The sequence below is a fragment of the Cicer arietinum genome, chromosome 8 (assembly GCF_000331145.2).
Source record: "Cicer arietinum cultivar CDC Frontier isolate Library 1 chromosome 8, Cicar.CDCFrontier_v2.0, whole genome shotgun sequence".
NCBI lineage: Eukaryota > Viridiplantae > Streptophyta > Magnoliopsida > Fabales > Fabaceae > Cicer > Cicer arietinum.
The window spans coordinates 23,144,638-23,170,342 of record NC_021167.2 but is presented as its reverse complement, the minus strand read 5'-3'; the positions used below and the strand labels follow the sequence as shown (position 1 = coordinate 23,170,342).

Genomic DNA, 25,705 nt, shown 5'->3' with positions numbered 1-25,705 from the left:
TTTCAAATTATTGTTTTTTAATTTTGTATACTTTCAATTATATTTAATAAGGATAATAGAATAAATTATTGTTTTTATTTTATTTTGGTGTTTTTAAACCTAGTTTATATTGAAGATAAGAATTTTATCCAGCGAGACAATATGTAATAGTGTTCAAAATTAACTTATTATATTATGTTTGTTCATCAAATACTAAATTGATATATGATATGATACAGACTCTTAAGGTCTTTATATACTAATTGATGTTTTTACTCATACATACTAATCAATTGATTAATTTGATTGGGATTGATTAAAAAAAAAAGATTTGATTTATATATATTAATAGTGTGACAAATTTTTACACAATTAGCTAATTTTAAATGTTCTAAAAAATTGACTATTTTTATATATAACTTAAAAATCACATCGATTATAGTTTTTGATTGATTGATTGTGTAAAAAGTTTTACCTTGACAATGTAAAAATTATTATAAAAATAAGAGAAAAAACAATTATGTTGATGTTTGTTACATTAACATTTGTTTTTCCTTTTTTATTCTACTCAATTAACATTGACTACACCACCATTTTAATTTAGACTATGAGTAATACCATAAATTTATTGTTTCGTTTAAAATTTAGATTATTTAGAGAGAAACTTATGGTGACCTAGAATCGATGGAAGAAAATACTTCATCGATGGTGGCATTTGACCGAAATCCATGCCAAAAATAGCTCCCAATGATGGGATGTACATACGAACATTTTAATGTTCAAGTTAGTGTAGAAAGCTGGATGTGAGCTTGATTTTTGGTACAAAGAATAATATGGCAATGTAAGCATGATAACACCTCGTTAAATCTTTGAGATCAACCTGATGAAGTTTTGAGGTTCTCTTATCCGAGCTTAAGAGCTAGGCAGGAACCTAGATCTAGTAAAGTGCAAAGGTCTTCTCATCCAAGCTTAAGAGCTAGGTGGGGAATATGGTTTTGCATTATTTAATGAGTGTTGTCCTTGTTGCAAGCAACACAAAAGGTAAAAATGTATCAATGTTTTAATATTGTTAAAATATTAAAAAAATATCTTTTATATTATATTAGAATATATTAAATTATTTTCTATAATCAATTTATAATCGTAGAGATATTTTATAGTATCTCTCATTATTATTATTATTTGTTCTTTATTTAGGATTGAGTCTATGTATCTCTATAAATAGAGATTAATATTGAGTCTTTTAAATCAAGTTAGCATAAAACTATTATCAATAATATTCAAACTCTTATTATTTTCTCTCTTCATTTTCTCTGAAATCTCACAATTTCAATATGGTATCTATAGCTTATTACGATCCACCTTGAACTGTCTCACCACTGTCCAATCTCGTAAGTTTTTAGAATGTAATCTTAGTTTTCACTTTTTTGATATCTCATGGTGAGTTTTCGTACTTTTCCAACACTTTTGTATCTTTTTTCAGTGAGCCTCATAACAACCATTATTTGTTTTTGTCAACCCTTTTTGGCACTCATTTCAACATTTTTTCGTCTAGATCCGCTATTATTATTGTCGTCGCCCTAGTTTCGAGTGGCTTTTATGGCAAACGACCACTTCATCAACTTCACCTCTTCTAGAACGGCCCACACTCCAAAGCGTGTCACTAAACACTATCACATGTGTCATCTCTTCATTCGAGAGTCTAATCCACACACAGTTTCCTTTCACCATGCGTTCGAAAGTCATTTTAGACGTGGCCAATCTTGTTGAACTCACCTTGGCCTCCTGATTTTGAATCTTCTCTCATATTCTAGTTACACCCACTACAATACAAACAACACTTTCTCTCTCTTTGGTTTAAGATTATTGTCTCTCCGACGGTTCTAATATCGTTGGGTCATTATTTCGACATGTCTTCAAATTCTTTGTCATGTCATCCTTTCAATGTGTTCATAATTTTTTTTTCGTCATTCACTTTGTCAATCGACATTTATGTGGTGTTCCAATCAAGTCGTGCACATTCAACGTGCCTCATTCGATGCTTCTTTTTCCCTTCAGCGTTCTCTGCATTCAAATGCACTAACATGTGATTGTCTTCGTCTTATATGAATGCGTCTTGCCTCTCTCTCTTTGAAGCAATTATTATTTCAAGTTTAAATATTTTGGGTCTATCGTTTTATTGGTTTGAAGCTTCTAAATTCAATTTTTAGAAGGATGAATCATGCTTTGTCAGTTGCTTGCCACAAATTTCTCTCTCAAGCTTTGATGATTATTCCAGCTATCTAACTAAGCTATATTTATAACAATTCTTTCTTACTTCACCTACATCCCCGAGTTGCATTTTCATCTATATTTATTGTTTTGTAGAACAATACATTGTTTTCTTCTAACAAGCTAAAGCTTTAGCTTGGGTGAGAATGTTAAAATATTAGAAAATATTTTATAATATCTTTTATATTATATTATATTAGACTATCTTGAGTTATTTTCTAGAATCAATTTATAATCATAGAGATACTTTAGAATATCTCTCATTATTATTATGATTTGTTTCTTACTTAAGATTGAGTCTATATATCTATATTATATTATCAATAATATTCAAGTTCCTATTATTTTCTCTCTTCCTTTACTCTAAAATACTACAACTTCAACAAGTATTATACCATTTGTGTTGATTATGGAGGCCTTAATGACTCCTTTTGGATAGTAATATGAGTTCTGTTTGAACACAACTTTTATGCTCCCTTGTCTTTAAGGGCCCTTAAGGGATGATTCTTGTTGTCACCTGATGCACAATAAATAAAAATATAAACTTCAAGCAAATGTTGTTACCAAAAAAACAAGGTATGTTAATAAGACCCAACTACATTGTTTGAGGTCATTTGTTGAAGTCCCATTTATAATAGTGTGAATGCATGGTATTGAGGCCTTTAGTAGCTCTTAGTAAGTGAGCATGTAGGAAAACATTTCACATAAGTATAGGATAAGAAATGGACCTTGTTATAAGTGGATAAAATTGCTTCATTATTCCAAGGAGATTATGATATATGTATGTCTTATTAAGTGAGCATGTAGGATATCTCCTTCAACTTTTCAAACTATTGGACCTTTGTTAATGTTCACTTTGTTGTAGTCACATTTATTTGTTAAGGATGAATGGATACTACGACTCCATAAAATCTACAAGAAAGCTACACTGTCCTTAAAAATTAGCAATTGGCCAAATATTTGTAATAGTCCGTCCTTGACTTCCATACTACATCTGTTAAAATAAAGATCTCCTATGTGCATGAAAAATTTAGGTTGATTTGTAATTAACTATCCATGACAAACAAGCCAAATGAAACATTTTACCTTCAATTACTAACTATATTCACATTATCATTCATCAACAAATGATAGGTAGTAATCATTGTCAACAATAACTCCTCTTTATGTAACACTTCAGTCAATTCTTTTTGTAATTTTACTTCAAGTGGCATAAGGCCATGATGCCACCTTTATTACTTTTGAGTGTTATAATATATATAGATAGAGAGCATATCAAATGAGATGAGTTTTACAATGAAATGGTGAGAGAATTAAATTGACCATACAACCATACATGAATTACTAAGATTAGAAGAAAAAGTTATATGACTTTTTAAAATAATTATGTATCACTTTAATAACGTGGGTATGACTATCCATATATGGTTGTATGATCAAAATTTAAATATCTCACTCTCTCATTTGATATACTCCCTACATATATTATTATCATCCAATGAAAAACAACCATTTTATCATGTTACACCATCAATTTCAAAACATCCTTAGAAAAGTGGATGGTTTAACATAACATATAATTCTCCATAGATTCAATGTAAAACTAGTTTACTAGGATAATGCATCTCCTATTTTCTAGAATGCACGTGAACAAAAATTCAATCTTAGATTAATGTGTATGAAAGAACATCTCATCAAAGAGAAGGGAACCATTCAAATGAATCTTTGGATTGAAAGAATGAATTTTTCAGTAGCTACCTTGTACAAAAACCAAATACAAACCCAGTACAAGCACCAAAATAACTAATATCTAAATAATAACATCCATTCATTTCAAAAGCTATGCCATTGACCTGGCTTTAGTGTAAATGTTGAATATAAATAGGAACCCCAAATTCATCACAATGTTTTGAATTCCTTATACTAAAAAAATGGTAAATTTTGAATTCCTTATACTAAAAAATGTATAAAAGAAATAATACACTTGATACAACAATTGCAAAGAGTAGCGTTATTGGGACATCAGATTTGGGACACCATATGCCGATATCGTATAAAATACAAGCAGATTTGACTAAGTGAGAGAAAAAATTACTACAATTCAAATCCGTATCGTTATACGGTGTCGGACATCACAATTAGATGTCCACAAATCATTTCTCAATTGCAAAATCCCCTGCATTGAATAAAGTACAATCAGGATTTGCATAGAATACAAGGATTATACTTCCAATGCTTTGAACAGCAATCTTTTAGGCTAACAGATACAGTTTGTGAGAAAAACATAAAAAAAACAACTTATTATCACTTTCAAATTTCAATCTGTAAGACTTGGGTTGACCTATCCCTCTTCATATTCTGTTTGATATTAGTAGTACAAGAATTATGCACATGCAATGAAAGAATAATGTCTCCAATTTTCACTTCCTTCACCTGCAGCTATGAACAACACAGTAATTAGCAATCTTGTTCCTCTATAATTTTCCAATACTTGATAATATCAACAAATAATTAAGGCTATGCTTGGTAACATATGTAACAACAGGAGAGGCAATAGAACAATTTAGAGAGACATCTGTTTAGATATACTTCCTCAGTTCCTTTTTAATCGTCGCTTTTTTAGAAGAATTATGTTCTAATTTAATTGTCGTTTTCAAAGTTCAAAGCAAGATTAACAATTATTTTGTCAATAATATCTTTATATGTATCGCTGGAAGAGAAATAGGTGCAATATTATAATAAATAGTCAAAGGTAGGAAAAAGACAATTAATTTCAACTAAATCAATAAAAAAATCATTTCCTTTATTTGTGTAAAACAACCGTAAACAACACTTACTGTAAAACAAAAAACAAACTTAAACGGGAATGGTGGTACTAATATTTAACAAGGTTATACAGATAGATGCAAAAGAAATACTCACAGGGAAGTGATCCTTTCTAATAGTTGCATCACAATCTCACTAGTTCCCAATCTTCTTTTGACATGTCACAAATTTCAACACAACCATCCTCAAACATGATCTGAAAAAGTAAATGAATATTCATATTTAATCACAATTTCAATCTAAATTGTCAAAATCTGACCAAATAATCTCTTACCTTGTGTTTTCGTGAAAATTCATCAAACCACTTAATAATCCCAAATCTGTATCATTATAATTAATTAAAAAAGATTAAATTCAACTTCAGTTATAACATGAAATTAAGGATAGTACTTTCACAAACTTCACAAGGATAATATCACAATTCAAAAAGACAATCTTATTATACCTCACATTTCCATGTTTTTTTATCATAATAACTTCATCAATGCAATTGTGTAAACATTTTGATTGGTCAACAACCCTTGAACTTCCTGTAAAACCAAGAACAACAGAAAAATGAAATTTTCAGTGTAGAAGACAAAAATAAAATGAATATAGCAAATAAATCAAATAGTTTTATATGTAACGAACAAAATAAAGAAACAAGCTTACCAATTTGCAAGCCTCCATTCTGACAAACCTATCCGGAGAAAAAAAAAAGCCCCAAATTTAGTCAACAAGGCAGTTAATTATAAATAAATTATTGTAAATAAATAATAAATAAATTGAATAATATACATGTACATAACTAAATTCAATAACAGTGACTGAGCTAACGAGAACGGGAAAGACGAATGAGAGGATAGAAAGTCTAGTAGCATCATCAAAAAGGGAAAGTTGTGCATCTCAAATTCCACTCTAGAGAATCATTCTATGTTTTATTTTACCTTTAATATATTTTCAAATCAGTAATTATCCTAAATATTAGAGCCCTAAAAATCCCAAACCAATCATGCTTTTTCTTTGATATCCCAGAGCAGAGCTCTTGCCTCATTACCAATAATACAGCAAGCACAACCTTAGCTGTCACAATCACAACCAGAGCAATGTTAATTATCTCAGATATCTTCCTGAGCTATCTTCCAAAGCATCGTGCCGGCAATTGATGTGTTACAGAAAGTGCCGTTGTTTTTACCCACCCTGACCACTTGTCATTTCAATTTTTCTATTCGACATTGATATAAAATCGCTCACGGACCATCACGTAATAACTCAGGCTATTAGGAGTTGGGTCTTTGCAAATGTATCAAAGCAAATTAGGAGCGGGGTCTTTGCAAATGTATCAAAGCAAATATGAACAGGAGTTTAATAATCAGTGCTCCCATTTCTTCATAATTAGGTTCTTAGGAGGGTCAGCCCAAGCAAATGTGCACCAGTGTCATCAAAAGTCCTCCACCGCAGATCCATGTTCTGATGGCGTGGTGGATCCCGTACCAGCCGAATAGGCTGCAATGCGTATTAACCTACTGTTTTGTTAAAGCCAGCAACAGGGCATTATGGTGGATTTATGGTGGGCTGCCATAACTCGCCATCTCATTGACAACACTGGTATGCATTTTGAGCAACATTAAATAGCATAGTCCTGCTATATAGTGCAAATGACTCGCTCACGAAATTTGACGAAAAGAGAACAAAACTAACCATACAAGGGTTCATTGGTAAAATAAAGTACAAATAATAGATAGTAATAGATAAAATAGTAATAACAGGCCAAACACTGCATTTCGTTGGTTTCATAGAACTGATTGTCGTAACATTCAGCAATTTCCAATAGTATATTGGGGAAATACAAGATACAATTATAGAAGAGTAATTAAATTTTCTAAAATATTAGAATAATATGAAAAATATCTTTTAATATTTTGAACGTACTGAGAGTCCCACACCGACTAGAGATATGACACAAGTAGTATTTATAAGGTTTGGACATTCTTCATTTTAAAACTAGTTTTGTAGGACTGAGTTAGGCCCAAATTCTAGATGCTGGTGGTAAATGGATATGCCGTCCTGTGGGCTCGATGTGCTAAAACTTGAAATCTAGGTCACATCTCTTTTTGATGTGGGCCTATCGACTCACTCCCTCATGCTCAGGATTGGGCATCTAATGTGGGTGAAATAATAGGGATCTCGAAAGATCGTATAGATTAGGATTGGCTTTCCATATTTCCTTATATATCATGATTTGTTTCCTTATTTAATTTTAATTAAGATTAGGAGTCAAGTTTTAGTAAATTATAGTGTCCTATCTTCTGTAATAACAACATATCATTATTCACATTATATCAATATTAATATAATAATTAATTTGAGTATTCCTTTTCTTCCTTCATACCTACAAGACTATACCCCACCTTCAACATGGTATCAACACAGTACCATCTATTGTAACCCCTCTTATCATTATTTTGTAGATGAATTCTCTAAAATCTAGAACTCATATAACAATATCAATATCTCCGCAATATTTTTATTCTCGTTGGTTGAGCATAAGATACAGTTACGCTCTTCTTAAATTCTCGCTCAAGTTATCTTTAACATTGGGATTTCTGCCAGCTGACCACAACTTGTCTCAAATCCCCAACGATCTCAAAAATGCAGTTTGACACCAGCTCATCCAGAGAAATAGTCTTGCTTTGGCTATCCAAGAAGCACTCAGATCCAGCTATTCCAGCTGAAATCTGACCCGAATTGTGTCATAGCTGCAGTTTATCTCATCTTTTTCGCCAGAAGGAATACGACCTTAACTTTTTAAACAAATGCAGCCTCTAGCCATATCATTTTTCCGAAATGTGATAGGGGCTCACCAGCATCCAATCTCAAATTACCTTCTTTTCTTTTACATTTTTTCAAAGGTATATCTGTAACAAGACTGAAGCTTAGCAAGCTTTAGCTTGATGAAGGCTATTAATAAATGAAAACTATCGCCTAATTTAGAGTATCTTATATTATCTATTCAGATTAGTTTTCATGTTTCCTAGTATATTATGATTTATTCCTTATTTAATTAAGATTCAGAGTCTATTTTAGTAATGAAGATTTATGTTGTGTTGTATAATAACAGTACTATTCCTTTTACTCCAACTATCCTAAATCATTAAACTCTATAACTTCAACATGTTTTTATCAGAACTTAAATGTTCTATGGTGTATTTCCATCATCGACGAAGGTAAAAAGAAAAGGATGGTTTAGTACACAAGGCTCCCACCACTGCAAGGTGCTAAAAGGGTAAATGTTCTAATGTGTTGAACCAACATTGGCCGATGTACAACCTTGTACCCTGTAAGCGAAGAGGTGGTTTTCGTGACAAGAACTCATCGTGAATAGAACTTGTGACCACATCTCAAGGTCACAACAGAACAACCTTACCATCGTGACAAGGTTCAGCCTCTGAACTGCAAGTCTAACAGATATAACTTTAAAGTAATATTTGATAGTTTTCAAGCATTTTTAGTCCACTTTAAGTAATTTAGCACCAATTATCAAATTTTATAAAGCTTACACTATTGTTTCAAACATATGATATTGCTCACCCATTAAGCCCAATTTTAACTAGAGGAAAAAATAGTGTAAAAAACACCATATCTTACTCTGGAACCTAATTGTAAGCACCATAGTTTTGAATTTGACTTCGCAATCACTGTTAGTATTCTAGAAGATAATGGCGAATTTTCACTTCCCAACTATTTTTAGTTGTTATTTGGTGAAGAAGTTATTTTTTAAGTATAAACACTGAACCAACATGGAATACACTGCCTAATGCTGAACCTAGTAAGGGCGTGTTAGCATTGCTGCTCCTTGCATTTCATTTCCATCAGAATTTCACGAACATCGATGTTCTCATAATTCGTGAAACTCATTGGCAACGGAAATACAAATAGGCAAAAATAACTCTCCCAATAAAAGAAGGGAATTGATACACATGCAAAACACAAACACATACCTAAAAGATAGGTATATGATGGGGGTGGGGGGGACAATGATTAATTCACCTTTTTTGGGTTGAATGATTTTGATATAGGTGGTCAGCAATAACCAATAGACTCCCTCCCCTCTCATTTAGCAGTCCAAATAAGGATTTTACAAATCAAAGCAAAAATACAAGCAAATCTTTGTATCTGATTGTTAGAATTCACAGTGACTACAGCAATCTTATCACACCAGAATTATGATATTAAAAAAGTTACAAAGATCATAGTCACTGGCTATGGAAATATATTTTAGACAATAGGTTTTTATTTTGTCTTCAGTCTTCACTTACTTCAGCAATATCTTTTTATGATGACATAGTATAACTTTAAATCTTTAATATATTTCCAACCATTGTCGACAATACTGAACAAATCAATCAGCACATATGGGAGAACATATATCCTAATCACAAGTCTAATGAAAGTTTGACAACGTATATTTATTCAACCAATTCAAAAGCATTAGCTCACAAAAAAGCTATAAAATAATAGAAAGATGCTAAAATTCAGTTTGGTTTAGCACTTTATTAGTATTGAAAAGTCATGGAGAGTTAGAGACATATCTACTCCAAGATAAAATGGCTATTTAAAAGAAGAAGATGGAGCCACCTGATATGCAACTAATTTTAATGCAGCATCGGAAGACGTTTTAGGCTTAGTAGGTCGAGCACCCAGCTTACGCCTACACTGAACAGCACCACAGTGGCAATCTTGGTCTGCACCAAATTGAACAAACCTGCAACGCAGTTAGAAACTTAGAATCCACCATCTCTACAATATTGCAGTGTTGTCAACCGCGGATCGAGTAAAGAGCAATTTGTTCGAATTCCACTGCTTTACAGCACTATAGTTCCATTATAGCATCTATTTAACAACACTTTGTATTAAATAGTATATCGCAGAATAGTGATTAGTTCAAATTCTGCTATGCTATAGCGCTTTAGGCCTGCTATTTGACGACAATGCAACAGTCATACTAGCATCATTCCAGACACCAAAACTTTTCAATAGAAGAGACTTCAACTAAAAAGAGTGTAATCAAAGAAAGTGCTCATACTGGTAATCATAAGTCAGATGCTCGCCCTTCTGAATGTCATGAGTAGCAAATATGCCAATTCTTGTTTCAGTATCAATTATCCTTCAGATGGAAAACAAATAAAAGAAAAAAGAATTGTTAGATGATGTGAGCCTAACTATTCTATCATATAATGTCGGATAAAATACAAAATAGTACTAAATGACCATGCGAATAAAACAATTAAAAGTAAACCATTTCTGCATCTCAGTATTTGGGCAGCAACTATGATTGATATATCTTGATTTGTTTCCCTTGTATGTTGCATCTATCACCATATCTCGATTGATTTCACACAAGTAAAAGTTTGTTTCCCCACGATCTTTCATATTCCAAAGCCTCTGTTCGCATGTTGTATCATCGATGACTGTAGAAAGAGGTAGCAATAACATCCATAAGTAGGTTTTAAAATAATAGAACCATTCTTCTACAAATGTTGATCATTAAAACAGTTAATCATCACCTTCACCAACATATTCAATGACAAACTCCCCAACCTTGATATCTTCATCCGCCACAATTCCAAAACCACATTTCTCAGTCTACAAGCAATATATTACAACTCATTATGTCAAGTGTGAACATCACGAGAGGAAATAGAGTGATTATATGCAATACAAATAATCTAAGCTACATGAACACTCATATATCTATGTGCAGAAAAATAAGGTGGAGGTATTGGGATGATAGAGAAGTGGTAGATGACAGGGAAAAGACAGGAAAGTGAATTCAGATATAATTATAAATATCAATTTTTAAAATTATGGATTTACCTCTGTAACCAAGTACATATATATATACACACGCATAACAAACCCCTAAAAGAAAATATCCTGATCCAAAAGTTTGTACCTTAATCAATTTCAGCTTTTTCACAGGACGATGCTGAAAAGCTTTGTTGAGACACGAGATCCCACATTTGCAGGCTGAAGAACAGCCAGACAGAAGCATCCTATAGGGACAGTGAGCATAATGAATAATATGATTGCAGATTTAAGTTCATACTCTTGCTGCATTGGTAACATAAAATAAAAAAGCAGAGACAGTGAGCAAATAAAACAAACCAAGTCCATACGAGGTGCACTGACAAATAGTCTATTATTCAATGGTTGGAGGGGAAAATAATACATTCTTTTTAAAGTTTATATATATAATATATAATAGGTGTAACAATGTCCAAGTATTACACTGACCAGTTCTGTGTGTATCTTTGTTATGATATTATTATGATGATGATATCTTATACTAATATTAGAGTTATCATGCTTAAGCTATATCCCAACTCAACGTAATAATACATATTCGATTAAATCACAAACACTATACTTGAAACCAAAGAACACGAGGTAGATTCAAAAACATTACTTCACAACGGAGTAGGCATGTACCGGAATGCTTGCAAACACATGAAAAACGTCATTGAGTACATAGAGAAGGAATACTTAGTCACTTACGCACAGTGGCAATCTCTACCACATACACCAGTAGATCCAGGTGAAGATGTGCAGGAACAGAATATGCCATCATCAAACTTTTTCTTGGCCTTCTTAGTGAGATATATATCTTAAACTTTAATAAGAATCAACAAAATGGTGATCTGAAACTATAAGTAAACAGACAAACTAAGCCTAAACAGTGTTGTCAATTGCAGATCACCGAAAATTGCAGTTTGCTCGAGTTCCGCTATGATACAGTGATATAGCTACTATTTGACAACACGTTGTACTAATCAGCGTATCATGGAATAATAGAGATTTGTTCAAATTCCGATGCCCTACAACGCCGCTTTATCCACTATTTGACAACACTGAGTGGAACAGGATCGAATAGCAAAACAAACAAGGAAATCAAAAACAACTGAAGATCGCATATTAGCTTTGCCAAAGTAGACAGACACTCATAAAAAGCATGGGCAATACTGTAAACATCAAGATATAAACAGTTATTGTGAAAAATCTAATGAACATTTATAGAGGATACTGCGCTTTATATGAGTGTACTGCGTTGTCCTCGTCTTAATCCATTCTGGAAGTTCAAAGTCAACAGGTTCCCCAAGTTCACTCAACAGCTTGTTGAATACAGATCCAAAGCGATCCTGTTCAGAATTCTGTTAAACAGAGAAGCAAAGGAACTCACTTAACACCTCAAACAAAATTTTAAAAAATAAATTATCATTGCCTAATCGAAATTGTCATAAGCAAGCACAGTGACAAAGGTGTATAAGTCTCATAAGCACAAAACAGACATAAATTCATATAAAGAAACCCTATCAGAACCAATATACACTGTTTCATTAGAAAAACCATCTCAATTAAAAAGACAAACTTAACAGGATACAACAGCATAGAAATATACATGCGTACATCATACGTACTTTGATACTTACATACATACATACGGTCGGAAATTATTATTAGGAAATTCTGGTTGACTAATTATTAAGAATTGTGCCAGTGGAATAATATAATATAATTCAAATAAGCTCTGGCAAAGAAATCCAATATTGCTACCTAATTAGATTATAAAAAATTTAAGAGAAGAACAAACCAAAGACAACATTAAACAACCTTTTTCATGACTAGCAAGGAATCCGACTCAATATTCCTATGCTATAAATTGGCTGTTGAAATCTACACACAAGACTTGCTTCCTTCAAAGGTATTGCCTACAGCATAAAGAACAATTTGTCAGCTTTTAAGTAATGAAATCATCAAATGAAAAGCCAAATTAATATTGAAGTTTCAAATTCAATAAAACAAAGTTAGCATCCTCGTTGAGATATATGCATGAATTATTTTTCTTGTGCAACAAGACAGAAATGAGACATGCTTAGCAGAGGAATGATGTTCAATTACTCAAAGACATTAATCTAAAATGGATTGCTCAATTTAAAGAGGATTTTAAAAACGTATAAAACCTATCTACCTATATCTACAAACATATAAGCAAATTGCAAAGCCAAAATGTATGTTCTATTTCAACAATTTCATTTTCATCAATAAGGGAACTGTTAGTATCGCATAAATTCGTTCATTTAAAAATTTAAAGTGACAGTATATAGTTAAACTGATATCAAGTCTAAGCCATCATCTTATCTCACTTCTTTAAAACTATTTATAACTGCCGATTATTTATAACTTCCATTAACCACTTTTTATCTGTTAATTAATCAATTTTGCAATTATGAATGCAGAAACAAGTGCCTGCATAGAAAAACTGTACACAGACCCTACAGGGTTTAATTTCCTGAAATCTCATTATTCTCTCAATTTTCAAAACAAATTATTCTTGTTATAACAAAATTCCCAATATGCGTGTCTCTGCCTACCATCCATTAATTCCACCAATTCACACTTCTTTATCCCCAGCTTCCTATCTATTAACACCTTTTCCTTCCTACATTCTGGATAATCGATCTATTACACTTTCGGAATCTTCCACCATAAATGTTTCAAACGATTTCTGTACAATTTCCTTATAAATTATAAATATACTCCCAATTTCCAACAAAAATAAAATAAAACAACCAACTATATTTCTCCCTTTAAAGCCCAACATTCTCACCATCTCTTTGTATGAAAGTAAAATAAAATAAGATATACAAAATTGTGAAAATTTAATGAGAAACTAATGTGAAATCCAACATACATAAAATTCTACATTTCTCTTCAATTGAACAACAGAAAATCCCCCAAAGAGAAGAAAATAAAATTCAACATTCAAACATACATGAAATAAAATAGGATAAAAAATTCTGAAAATTTAATGACAGAAACTAATGTGAAATCCAACATACATACATACATAAAATTCTAAATTTCCCTTCACACAAACAATAGAAAATAAAATAAAATTCAACGTTCCTATTTTTATTTTTTTTAATGTTGAATTTAAAAAAAATAATATAAAAAAAATTCAACATTCAAACATACATAAAATAAAAATAGGATACAAAATTCTGAAAATTTAATTACAGAAACTAATGTCAAATCCAACAAACATACATAAAATTCTACATTTCTCTTCACCCAAACAAGAGAAAAACACCGAAATATCTAAATAAATAAATAAATTGAATAATTAAAACAATGGCAAGATTCAAACTTTTAGTTTCCCGCTGTTTTCTTTCACTGAACTGAATCACATCACAGTGTGAGAAAACAAGTGGAGTAACCACAATTATGAATTAATTATTAATAATTATGAATTTAATTAAACATTAAAAAAAATGAAATCACACACTGAGAAAAAGAGAGAGAGTTTGTCAAAAAATTATTTTTTTTTTGGAGAAAACCGAAGAGCGATTCGGTGAGTGTAGAGTGCAGAAAGATGAGAATTAAAAAAAAGGATTTGAGTGAAATCAGCGAGAATAGAAATGGAGATTTGATTGCAGAAAGAGAACAAGTATAGTGAAGGAGAAAGGGGTAAAATGGGAATATGAAAAATAAAAGAAGAGAGAGAAAAGAGAAAGAGAGAGAAACCTGGAAGAAACGGAGTTGAATTGAATTGAAGAGAAATGAAATGAAAATTGAAACTGCCTTTGGTTTTCTAAGTGATAACATTCAAATGCAAAATTCCCAAGAATAGGGTTTTTTTTAATTAATTATTTTTTTATAAATATTAATAATAATATAAGAAATAATTTAATTGATATATATTATTAATATAAATAATTTTTACACTGTCAACTAATCACAACAGTAAAATTATATAATAATATTTTATTTTTGTTATAATTATTTATAAAATTATTTACATAATTGATTTTTATCTGTTGACAATGTAGAATTTTTTACATAAATAATACTTATAAATTATGCTTATAAGAAAACATGTTTTTGGATGAATACAAGAATATTTTTTATATATATAAAAATATTAAAAAATTAAAAGGTAATTTTTTTTATAAAAAATTTGGAGTGGGTAGATTGTGTCTCAAACTAATATAAGAAATATTCTAAGATTTATTGGATATTTTATGAGAAAAATAAAATGATATTACAAAAAGTATACTTGCATAATTTTTAAATAACTTTTTAATTGTGATTATTTATGTATAATTGGTCGGTCTATATTTATTGTGGTCATCTTATATTAAAAAATTGCATGTTTTATAAATCTCATTTATATAAATTATATGAATTTTATTAAAAAATCGTTTAATTGTCTTGTACTGTGAATCTAAAAAACATTACTTAATATCCTGTAATTATTAATGAATATTACTTTAAAGATAGATATTATAAAAATAAAAAATTTAATGATATTGATAGTTGACGCGATTTATAAAGTCTTTATACAAATCTTAAAAAATAATAATAATAAATAAAAATAAAAAGCAATTCAAATGAGATTTTATATGTGAAATTAAAATGAAAAAAAGTCACTAAATCTAATTGTGATGATTAAGTGATATTGTGGCCATTAAATCCTTTTTAGTATGATGATTCATGTATGATTGAAAATAAAAAATTTACATAAGTAATTCTTATATTAGAGTAGATTCCCTTAATTAATTAAAAAATAAATTTTGCTATTTGATAAAAAGATATTTTTACAAAAAAATAAAATAAATTTGTTTTTGTTTAACTTTTGAACTTATAGAAGAAACCGTTTGTCATATTCATAAAAATATAAATTTGATCGTGAACAAACTATTCTAAATCTTCGTACAATGTATGGGTTTGTTTGTAATTAATTTTATACTAATAATATTTTTAACTTCACAATTCATGTATCATAATATATCAAAATTCACATCACTCATTTAGTATAAGTGAATTATCACTAAATACCTTTCTTTAATTAACCCAAAAGAAGTCGTGCCATTTGATAAAAAAATAAAAAAATTTGCAAAAAGATAAAAAAAAAAAGAAAATAATAATAATCATGTTTAACTTTTGAACTTTTAAGGAAATTGTTCGTAATGGTAATAAAAAGTCAAACAAAAATGTAAGTTTTAGTTGATTTAACAAAAAAATTATTTTAACTTTCCATTCAGTGTATAACTTTGTTTGTTTATTTTTTTTTATTTTTTACAATACTATATATAACTTGACAATTCTTATACATTTATGTCACTTATTTCCATATAAGAGAATTATTCTCACTATATATATTTCCTTATTTATTCCAATTTTTTTTCCCCTTTTCGCCAAATTTTATTCATTTTTTCATTTATATTTTTAGATTTTTTGTGTTGAGGATAAAATATTTATAACAAAAAAATTAAAATATTTATTATCTTGATTATGTTCAAAGTCAAGACAAAACCATTCTCAATCCTCGCATTGTATGAGTTTGTTTATATTTATATTGATAATTTGATATTTAATTTTTGAAAAACATGAAGTATATAATAGTTTAATTGTATTAAAAAGTATTCATGAATAAAACTTAATTAATTATAAACAATATTTAATGATATGAGACAGTTACAATTTAAATTGTAATTAAATAAATCTTTTTTTTTTATGTATTATTTTGTGTAGTATATGAATTTCTTATTATGTTTAACAATAAATTATCAATTTTTTTGATGAGACTATGATTAAAGCTTCAATGAAAATGTGAGATTGTCAAATTTTATCATGTAAAAAAAACCGTATAAATAAAAAGAAAAAAAATATTCATAATTTATATTTTTGCATATAATAAAACAAAAATAACTTATTATATTCATAATTTATATTTTTACATATAATAAAACAAAAATAATTTATTATATTCCGGACCGGCCCAACATGTTATAAAATAGGTCTAAAATTATTAGACGATATCTTTTTAAAATTTAATATATAAATTATTAATATTTTATTTAATAACTATATAAAATTTCTTTAGTAGAATTAATGATATTTTTAAATATATTTTATCTGTATTTTTTTAAAAATGAAATAAGACATTTCAACAGTTCTAACGCAAAAGAACTCATGTAAAAATTTTCATATTTTAATTGAAGAAGAAAACATATACATTATATACATTGTACCACTTCAATACTTCGTGTTAACAATATATTTACTATTTGTCTCGTGATTTATCGCTTTATAACTAATATTTCATACGCTCACTTTTTGTTTGGCGATTTTTCAATTTATAACTAATATTTTTGTCATCCCTACTAGTTATTTATAAGTATTAAATATTTTAAATAAACAAATATTTTATTTAATTTATATAAAATTTTATCTATTTTAGTTTTAAAAATATTAAAATGTAAAGCATTTTTTTTAAATTAAAGAAGATTTGAGACCTTTTTATCAAATAAAAAAGAATTTATTTTTTAGTGGACTTACCCTACCATTGTAATCTGAATAATATATATAAAGTTGTTGTTAAGTTTTTACATTGAATTTTTTCTTCTCAAATTGATGGTATTTTGTAAATTTATTTTTATATGGTATCTATTTTTTCTCTCACTACTTACATTATAATTTTTTATTTATTTAATCATATATTAAAAAAATGATTGGTCTTTATCTTTTTTTACATAAAAACTTTTTTTTCATAACAATTTTATAATTTTTAATACTATATCTATTTATTTCTCCCACTAATTATATTATTATTTATTATTATTTATTTATTCACAGTTTTTATTAAAAAAATATCAGTTTTTTATAGTAGAAGAAATGAAAAATATCACCTAATCCAACTTAATATCATACTATCGACATTTGTCAATAAACCACATGTTTTTTTTTTAACTAAGATTTGATATATAAAAGTTGTTAAGTTTCTATATTAAAAAATTTCTCCCAAAATTGATGACGTAAATTTGTATACTTTATCTACTTATTTCTCCCTTGTTATTATTTAGATTTATTCAGTCACATTTATTTATTTTTTAATATTTTCATAAACTTTTCTTACATGATGTCATCGTTGTATTTATATATCATTATTTACATTTATTCAGTCATATTTATTTATTTTTTAATATTTTCATAAACTTTTCGTACATGATTTGATCGTTGTATTTATATATCACAAAAATCTTAATTTATTTTAGTTGTCAAATATATAACATTAAAAAGAATAATATCAAACAATTTGAAGATTATATCGTCGGAAGTACATGTTATTTTCATTGGAAGTTATACAAACCATTTGTAACAGAATTCTTTGTTCTTTCATAGAAATAGTTTGCATTGACAATAATATCAATATCTTGATAATAAGACTTTTTATTAACTTTTACAAATATAATATTAACAACGTTCTTTTTTTTTTTTTTTTTTTTTATAATTCGTTATTTATAACTATTTATCACTTTTATTTTGTTATAGAAATTTCTATTAACATGATCATTTGTTATTTAATATAGATTTAATTAATTATTATATTATTGAATCTGATTAAAATATTTAACATGTGAAAAACTAATTAACTCGTAGAATATTATACTTACTGGATACGAATTTTTTTCTTCTTAAACATAACAATGGTTAAGAACAATAAAATACTAAGTACAATAAGATTATTAGAGAAAGAAAAATAATAAACACAACTATATTAAAGTAAAAAGATAATTTAGAAATCTAACGGAATTAATTAATTTCATTGATCTGTTTAAAATAACCTAATATTTAAAATGAAACTAAAGTAGTAACGTAGTATTATATAGTCTATTTTCATTCTGGATCATTCTATTATAAATATTACTCTATTAGTTATATCTATGCAAACAATTGATATATAATATGTACAATAAGTGATATATAAACACCAAACTACACATATAATAGTTTCAATATATTATTATTATATTTATGAATAATAATATTTAGTTATGAAGATCTAAAAATAATATTTTTTTTTAGTAGAGTCTCTCCATCTAACTACAAATCTGATGTTCTATTACACAAATTAATTATTTTATAAATTTTATTATGTCATGTGTAAAACGATATACTCTATCTAAAATTAAATATAAACATAAATTATATTATCTAAAATGAAATATAAATAAAAATTATATTTAAAAAATTAATGTATATAATTTAAAAGTTAAACTATATACATCAATTTTTCAAACATTATTTTATTTATTTTCATTATAGAGTGAGTACTAAATAAATTCTTCAGATATAATATAATATATTCTTAAAAACACAGTGATACAATACAAGTTGATAGCACTAAACAAAATCAAGAATAAACCTATTATGTGTTTATCTACCATCAAATTCTACTTGTGCAAATTGGTTTATCAACGAGTCTACAACATTTTTCAACAATGGTACTTTGTATATCTTTGCGGCTTTTATTGACGATTTCTCGAATAAATTAGAAGTGTTTAAGTATATTTTTGGATCATATATCTCAAATAAATTAGAAGTATCTAATAAATATATGTTTGGATTACTAATGAGATATAAGTTTCAAGATTTGCAAGATCACTCTATTTTATCGTAATAGTGATCAATTGGGTCAACAACCAAAAACAATACTAAGTTCATAAGTGAACTTCATAATCCAAATAATTGGAGGCAACAATATACTCATCTCTATAATATGATTAGAGTTGTCAATAAAGTTCAATCGTAGACCCAATTTTATTAATTGAGGTTTATTTAATTCTCAAAAATATCTAAAACATTTTTTTCTCCCAAAAATTTATAAATTACTTTTTTTGGAATATTTTTTTTTATGAGAAAAAATTTCTTTCTCAAAAAATAAAAAATAAATCAATTTTTTTTTTTAAAACTAAACCTCTAAAATTTTAAGAACTTTTTAGTTTTAGAGTTTTTTAAACTATGAAATTTTCCAATACTTGTCTTATATTTAAAACTTTTCTAATTCACACCATCACCATTTATGCAAAACACAAATCCAAACCATAATCTCAAGTCATCCTTGACGATTTGGAAGCTAGCATCGTCTTCACCACCATAGACAAATATATTCTACGGAAAAAGAGCATAAAAAAAATATAAAGAGGAATTGCATCTAAGGAAAAAGAAAACTAAAAAAGATGTGGCGGTTGAATTATTTTTTAGTAAGGCAATTTAACTTTTGATTCAAATGGAATGTGAAATATATAAGTGAATAAATGAAATGTATTATCAATGTAAAATTGTTCGACAACCAATAATAATTGATCACTACAATTAATTTAAAAACTGCACAATGTGATGTGCCAGAAATGGTCATGGTTGGATGATAGTGTAAACTTCACCTTGTCAGTCTATCTCCTTTAATTTCAATATATAATTTCAAAACCTAAACAGATTCTTGTGAACTTTTGGAACCAATCTACAAGTCAATGAAATTCTATTGGAAGTCCTAGATATATTCTTATACTCTTCTTTTCCTACTGTTTCCAATGCATCCTCTGTGCCAAAAAGATGTCTATCTGATTCATTGTGTTTCAAAACTTCAGTTTCATTTACAGCCTGAAAAAACACAAAAGTTTGAATCATGAGAAATAATTAATCATGCAATCAAATATTTATGGCATAAAAGTTTAGTATCTATAGCCTTACCCCATCATAGCCATGTACTGCACAATCTTTTATACCATGCAAGTAATCTGTAATCAATCACATGCAGAATATTAATAAAATTTTAGTACGACCAAAAGAGTTTACAGCTACAATATTTAGGAGTTTTTGTATAAGTTGTTTCTGCAATCGAAGAAGGAATGAATTTGGATATACAATAGATGTTAACATAAAGAGTTTTTGAATAAGTTGTTTCTGCAATCGCAGAAGGAATGACCGTAAACTCTATATACATTGAAAACAATTCATTTATGAATATAGTCCATCAGGTGTCCGCTCAGTGATAAGAGTTTGGTCTTGTAATCTTAAGGTATAAAATTCAAATCATCTCAGTGATGGTTGTAAATTGGTCAACAGTATCACATTAATTAATTGATAGTAAATTGGACAATAAACTAACTAAAAGAGTTTAAGAAAATAATCCTAAAATAACATACATGTGTCATAAGCTATTTTCATAAATTCTTCTTAATAATGCGCACATGCTTATGCCATAAGATAAGTTCAAATAAACTCTACCAAACGCCTTCTTATTTTATTACCAAATACAAGGATTTATTGTAGTAGTTGAGAACAATAACCTGAGTATGCCTGATCCTTGAATATCAGTAAACTGCGAGGCATCAATATAATGGAAAAAGGGCGGTGATCATCAAGCCACTTATCTTTCGCAATCTCAGTAATTTCTCCATTTGAATCTTTTGAATCCAATTTTAATCTGGCATGGGGTGTGAAGTCCATGACAACAGGAGATCCAAGTGATAGAATAGCTACAACAGGAAAATAGGAAGGTCCATCTTGGTGTGGCTGTAAAATAAAACAAACAACCTTCATTGTAAACTAGCAAGTAGCAACATCAATCTTGTAAAAATCGAGAGTTTACACAAGATCAGGAGAGGGTTGATGAAAGATTGTAACTCGAGGATCGTAGTATGGATCGTAAGATCCCACCTAAATTATAAAAATATACTTATATGTTTACCTGTGTATGAAAATGCACTCTAGAGCTTGCTTGTGACTATATTAAAACATATAGGACTAGAAGAAACAATCAACAATGAAATGTCAAACAATATCAATGAAGCACGATTACTGACATGGATATCGGACACAACACTGAGATTAACATATCGACACTAGTAATAATTTGAAAAAAATAATTAATTGAATGTAATCAAGGTGTCGGATTTGTGTCACTGTCCTACACCAACACGCGTGACACACAAGGACACGTCTTCACTCTTCCATTAGAGGTATCGGTGCTAGAGAGAACAATATACATTTCAATGCTAAAGGGGAAAAAAAGTGAGCAAAGAAATGGCTAGAAGCAGGGGTTGAGGTTTAGGACAAACCATTATGCCTTGGTTAGGTTGGTATTCGTTTATGAGAACATGGTTGATTGGTGATGGGAATAGTCCTGATTCTTCAGATATTTTTTGTGTGAAATTTGTTAACCATGGAGGCACTGCAATAGAGATATTATATTAGCAGAAGAAAAAAAAAATCGCTAAATTAAACTGAAGGAGCAAATACCCATTTTGGTCCTTAACATTGCTTTATGAAATTACAAAATGTTAATTAGGTTCGTCCCATCGTTGGTATTTGCAAGGACTATAATGACATTAATTTGGTATTATCGAGGTAAATTTGAAATTATGTGAATAATGTCAAAAATGCATTTGATCATAGATCCAGCCAGAGGGACAAACTTGGTTAACAATTTGCAATTCCATTGATCATTTTAGAATATTGACAATATAGAGAGGACTTAGTTGATACATTGCTACAATTATAGATACCAACTTGGATATTTAGTCCAAAATTAAGGTTATGCATAGCATACAGGAGCTGAAGTAACAATTTCAAGTGCGCCAAAAGGGGCCAAGTCCCAAACAGCAACAAGGAAAACCGGAATAAACAAAACTAAAAGCCCCTAGGAAAGGCTACAATACTCTCATATATAGAGCCAATATAACGACTTTTCATGCAGATACCATATTCAGATTATAGAAGAAGTAAAGGTATTCTCGCTTACAAGTTTGAGGTAAAAGACCCTTCTCATGGACAACACCACCTACAATAAAAAGTGGCCAGAAATAACTTATCAACATTAATAAGTAGGATAAATTTTCAAATCACTTTTGGTAACATTAATAGTTTGGTTGGTATTACAAAATAAATAAATATTCCTAACATGGGCATTTTCAAATTACCTAAGGATGTGGAAAAAACAAGTCCACTCCAAGCCCCAAAACATTGTTATTTAGACATATTGCAAGAGAGGAATGCTCCACCACATTATCTCAACTAAGATTTTGGTAAGTATTTAAGCACTTGGGGAACCCACTCTTAAAAGCTAGCTATCAAGGAGGAAGAATCAAGCCACTTAAATACTCTGTCGAGCATCTTATACTACGCAATGTGGGACTTATGCTCTCCATAATACCCAAATCCCTACGATACTTTACTCGGCCACTTCATAGTTAGCCCTATTTGAGCCATCAACAATCAGCTCTAGTACCAACTGATAAGTATCCAAGCACTTGGGAACCCTCTCTTAAAAACTAGCTATCAAGGGAGAGTAAACAAGTCACTTACATACTCCACGGAACATCCCATACTACTCGATGTGGAATTTAGGCACCCAATAAAGTCCATATTACATTTTCATGAAGGTGAATATGAAATAGACTATTATGAGAGAAATTTCATGTGAATCATAATCTTCTATAACATATATAAATACAATACTCTATTTTGGTGTATCCTAGTTTACTTCGAACTAAACCCTCTACGGTTTAAGGTTTAAATTCTTACATTGAAATACACAATTAACTTAAAATAAATTTAAATTATATAAAAAACACAACAAATACAAATTTAATTTAGCGCAATAGAAAAGCGAACAGACAGATATCTAGATGCTAGTACTTATAAAAGGGAAGTTTATCTCCTAATTTCTATTTTCTTAAAATTCTTGACTTTTCTATCAACACCAACCTTCCAAAAAATTAAGGATTTGATTGTTTTAGAACCATTTATCTATATATTCTATGTTTGGGGAGGTATGGCATGGGGGTGGAGAAAGTAATAGTAACGAATCATACCCCAATTTTGAAGCCTTCTATTCTTCAACAACTTCCACTTTGATGAAGGAGCTCCATAAATCTAATAACAAACATAAAAAATAAAATAAATAAATAAAAAGGAAAAAAATAGTGAAGTTAAGAATTAAGAAACATTTGGTTGAAGAGTAAATTGATTACATTGTTAAGAAGAAGGGTTTGATGAGTATCTGTGATGAAATCAGGGATGTAAAATAGAGTTGGCAAAGATCCAACTTTGAAATTAGTTAGTTTCTGTTTTGATTCAGTTTCCATTACTCTGCAGAATCAAGGTTTTGAAATGTTGTCATGAAATGAAATTTGAAATAATTAAATAAAAGTGTATAAATATAAATATTAGGACTTAGAAGTTACAATAGAGTTTGAGAGAGAGAGAGAGAGAGTGTTCACTTTACAGCGGCGGAGAGATAAAAGAATAGCGACGGATCGATGGCTGAACCGAACAAGAAGAACAGAGTCTACAACTAAATTATAAAAACTTTCTTTCTTTTTAATTTCAAATTTTTATTTTACTTTTCTTAGTTTATGCTTTTAAGAAATTTATGTATATTTTTATAATTTTTAAATGATCTTTTGCAGTTATATAGTATATTATAAAAAAAATTCTTATAAAAATTTATAATTTTTTAACAAAAAAAAAATATAAATTTTTAAGTGTTTGATACTTACAAATTAGTATTTGGTTCATATTTTGTTTAAAAAACTTAAATTTTTGTTATAATTTTTTTTATAATGTTCTAAAAATATATGCAATAAATAATACAAAAATTATAAGTACACATAAATTGATTTAAAAATATAGATAATAAATATAAATGAAAAATTTATAGAGACTAAAAATTTATTTAATATAAAAATAGACAAAATTACGATTTTTTTACTCATTTTTTTATTGGTCATTTGAGTCTTTTCTGTTCTATCTAATTTTTAAGTTTCAATTTTATTTAATTTATAAATTATGTTTTTTCACATTCAATAATAATTAGTGCAATTGAAAGCATACAAAACATTATAAATTCTAACAAATTGTGCAATAATATGTCTTCATATTAAGTATATAGAAAATTTTATCAAACTTTATAAATTTTCTCTACAGTCGCTTAAACACATGTATAACCTTTAAAAACTAAATAATAAATATTTATCTATATATTCAATGTCATTCATTTGCAAATTAACTTAAACAATCAAACTCAATACGATATATGAATTAGATCTTAATATTTTATAAAAATTATCAAACTTACAACTACATGCGTAATTTTATATAACTTAAAAGTTAATAATTAAATATAATATAAAAGACCAATTAAAAAAATAAATAAATAACTAATTCAATAAATAGAAAAAACATAAAAAAACCACAAACATAATTTAAAAAAAAATGAGTGAAGATCAATTTTTTAGCATAAAAATTGAGAGACTTAATTTAGTCTAAAAAAAATTATTTTAATAATTGAAAAAGTAAACTAAAATAAATTATGTTGATATATGAACTAATTCATCAATTTTATTGTTATACGAATAATAGCATTTAAAAATAGATAAATTTGTTTTTACAATAATTAAAAAATGAAAATTAAATTTTCAATGTTATGAATGTAGTGCTCATAAATATTATTTAATGCATCAATAGTTACTCGCTTATGCACATAATTCTTAAATATTTTATTCAAGATCAATATATGACGTATCAGTTAAATCTTGCACCATACACAAACTTATTTCCACAATTGAATTAATAAATCAAATATTATATAATAATCGACTCATTGATATAATGCTAAAAAATAATTGTGCATGGTGCAAGACTATTTTATGTTGAGACAAAATCTCTCAAATGATTTTAATGATAACAAAATTACTTAAGAGATTATGATTGTGGTTAATGACTAACATGTGCTCTTGAGTGT

General features: G+C 28.4%; 2 protein-coding genes across 8 annotated transcripts; both read right to left on the bottom strand.

The window, feature by feature from the left end:
- Positions 1–4,174: 4,174 nt before the first annotated feature.
- LOC101502307 (histone-lysine N-methyltransferase ASHH3) lies at positions 4,175–14,738 on the bottom strand. Of its 5 annotated transcripts, none has more exons than XM_004512561.4 (14): positions 14,641–14,738; positions 12,727–12,824; positions 12,140–12,266; positions 11,614–11,722; positions 11,012–11,111; positions 10,623–10,701; positions 10,355–10,526; positions 10,142–10,222; positions 9,694–9,820; positions 5,728–5,755; positions 5,522–5,606; positions 5,351–5,396; positions 5,173–5,272; positions 4,175–4,689 (listed from the first exon to the last, which is right to left on the bottom strand). In XM_004512561.4, the coding sequence occupies exons 2-13, from the start codon at positions 12,733–12,735 to the stop codon at positions 5,201–5,203; spliced, it is 1,035 nt and encodes a 344-aa protein (XP_004512618.1). In that variant the 5' UTR covers positions 12,736–12,824; positions 14,641–14,738; the 3' UTR covers positions 4,175–4,689; positions 5,173–5,200. The 5 variants fall into 5 exon arrangements, with proteins under 5 accessions (XP_004512618.1, XP_012574663.1, XP_012574664.1 ...); XM_012719209.3 differs by having other exon boundaries at positions 4,175–4,683; XM_012719210.3 differs by having other exon boundaries at positions 12,140–12,254.
- Positions 14,739–20,201: 5,463 nt separating this feature from the next.
- LOC101501561 (alkylated DNA repair protein ALKBH6 homolog) lies at positions 20,202–24,305 on the bottom strand. 3 transcript variants are annotated; one of them, XM_004512557.4, is made up of 8 exons: positions 24,183–24,305; positions 23,934–24,051; positions 23,775–23,835; positions 22,703–22,741; positions 22,020–22,132; positions 21,249–21,474; positions 20,650–20,696; positions 20,202–20,559 (listed from the first exon to the last, which is right to left on the bottom strand). In XM_004512557.4, the coding sequence occupies exons 2-8, from the start codon at positions 24,045–24,047 to the stop codon at positions 20,380–20,382; spliced, it is 780 nt and encodes a 259-aa protein (XP_004512614.1). In that variant the 5' UTR covers positions 24,048–24,051; positions 24,183–24,305; the 3' UTR covers positions 20,202–20,379. The 3 variants fall into 3 exon arrangements, with proteins under 3 accessions (XP_004512614.1, XP_004512615.1, XP_004512616.1); XM_004512558.4 differs by having other exon boundaries at positions 24,188–24,294; XM_004512559.4 differs by having other exon boundaries at positions 24,147–24,272.
- Between the last annotated feature and the right edge of the window lie 1,400 nt (positions 24,306–25,705).

Bases quoted from the DNA above. Each gene is read 5' to 3' on its own strand.
- LOC101501561 (XM_004512557.4), bottom strand. From the start codon at position 24,047: ATGGAAACTGAATCAAAACAGAAACTAACTAATTTCAAAGTTGGATCT. The intron at 23,836-23,933 runs GTAATCAATTTA...GTTTGTTATTAG, and splicing joins AAACCCTTCTTCTTAACAAT to ATTTATGGAGCTCCTTCATC. The intron at 22,133-22,702 runs GTAAGCGAGAAT...TCTCTATTGCAG, and splicing joins GGGTCTTTTACCTCAAACTT to TGCCTCCATGGTTAACAAAT.
- LOC101502307 (XM_004512561.4), bottom strand. The intron at 10,702-11,011 runs GTACAAACTTTT...TATTGCTTGTAG, and splicing joins AAAAGCTGAAATTGATTAAG to ACTGAGAAATGTGGTTTTGG. The intron at 5,273-5,350 runs GTAAGAGATTAT...TTACTTTTTCAG, and splicing joins AATTTTCACGAAAACACAAG to ATCATGTTTGAGGATGGTTG.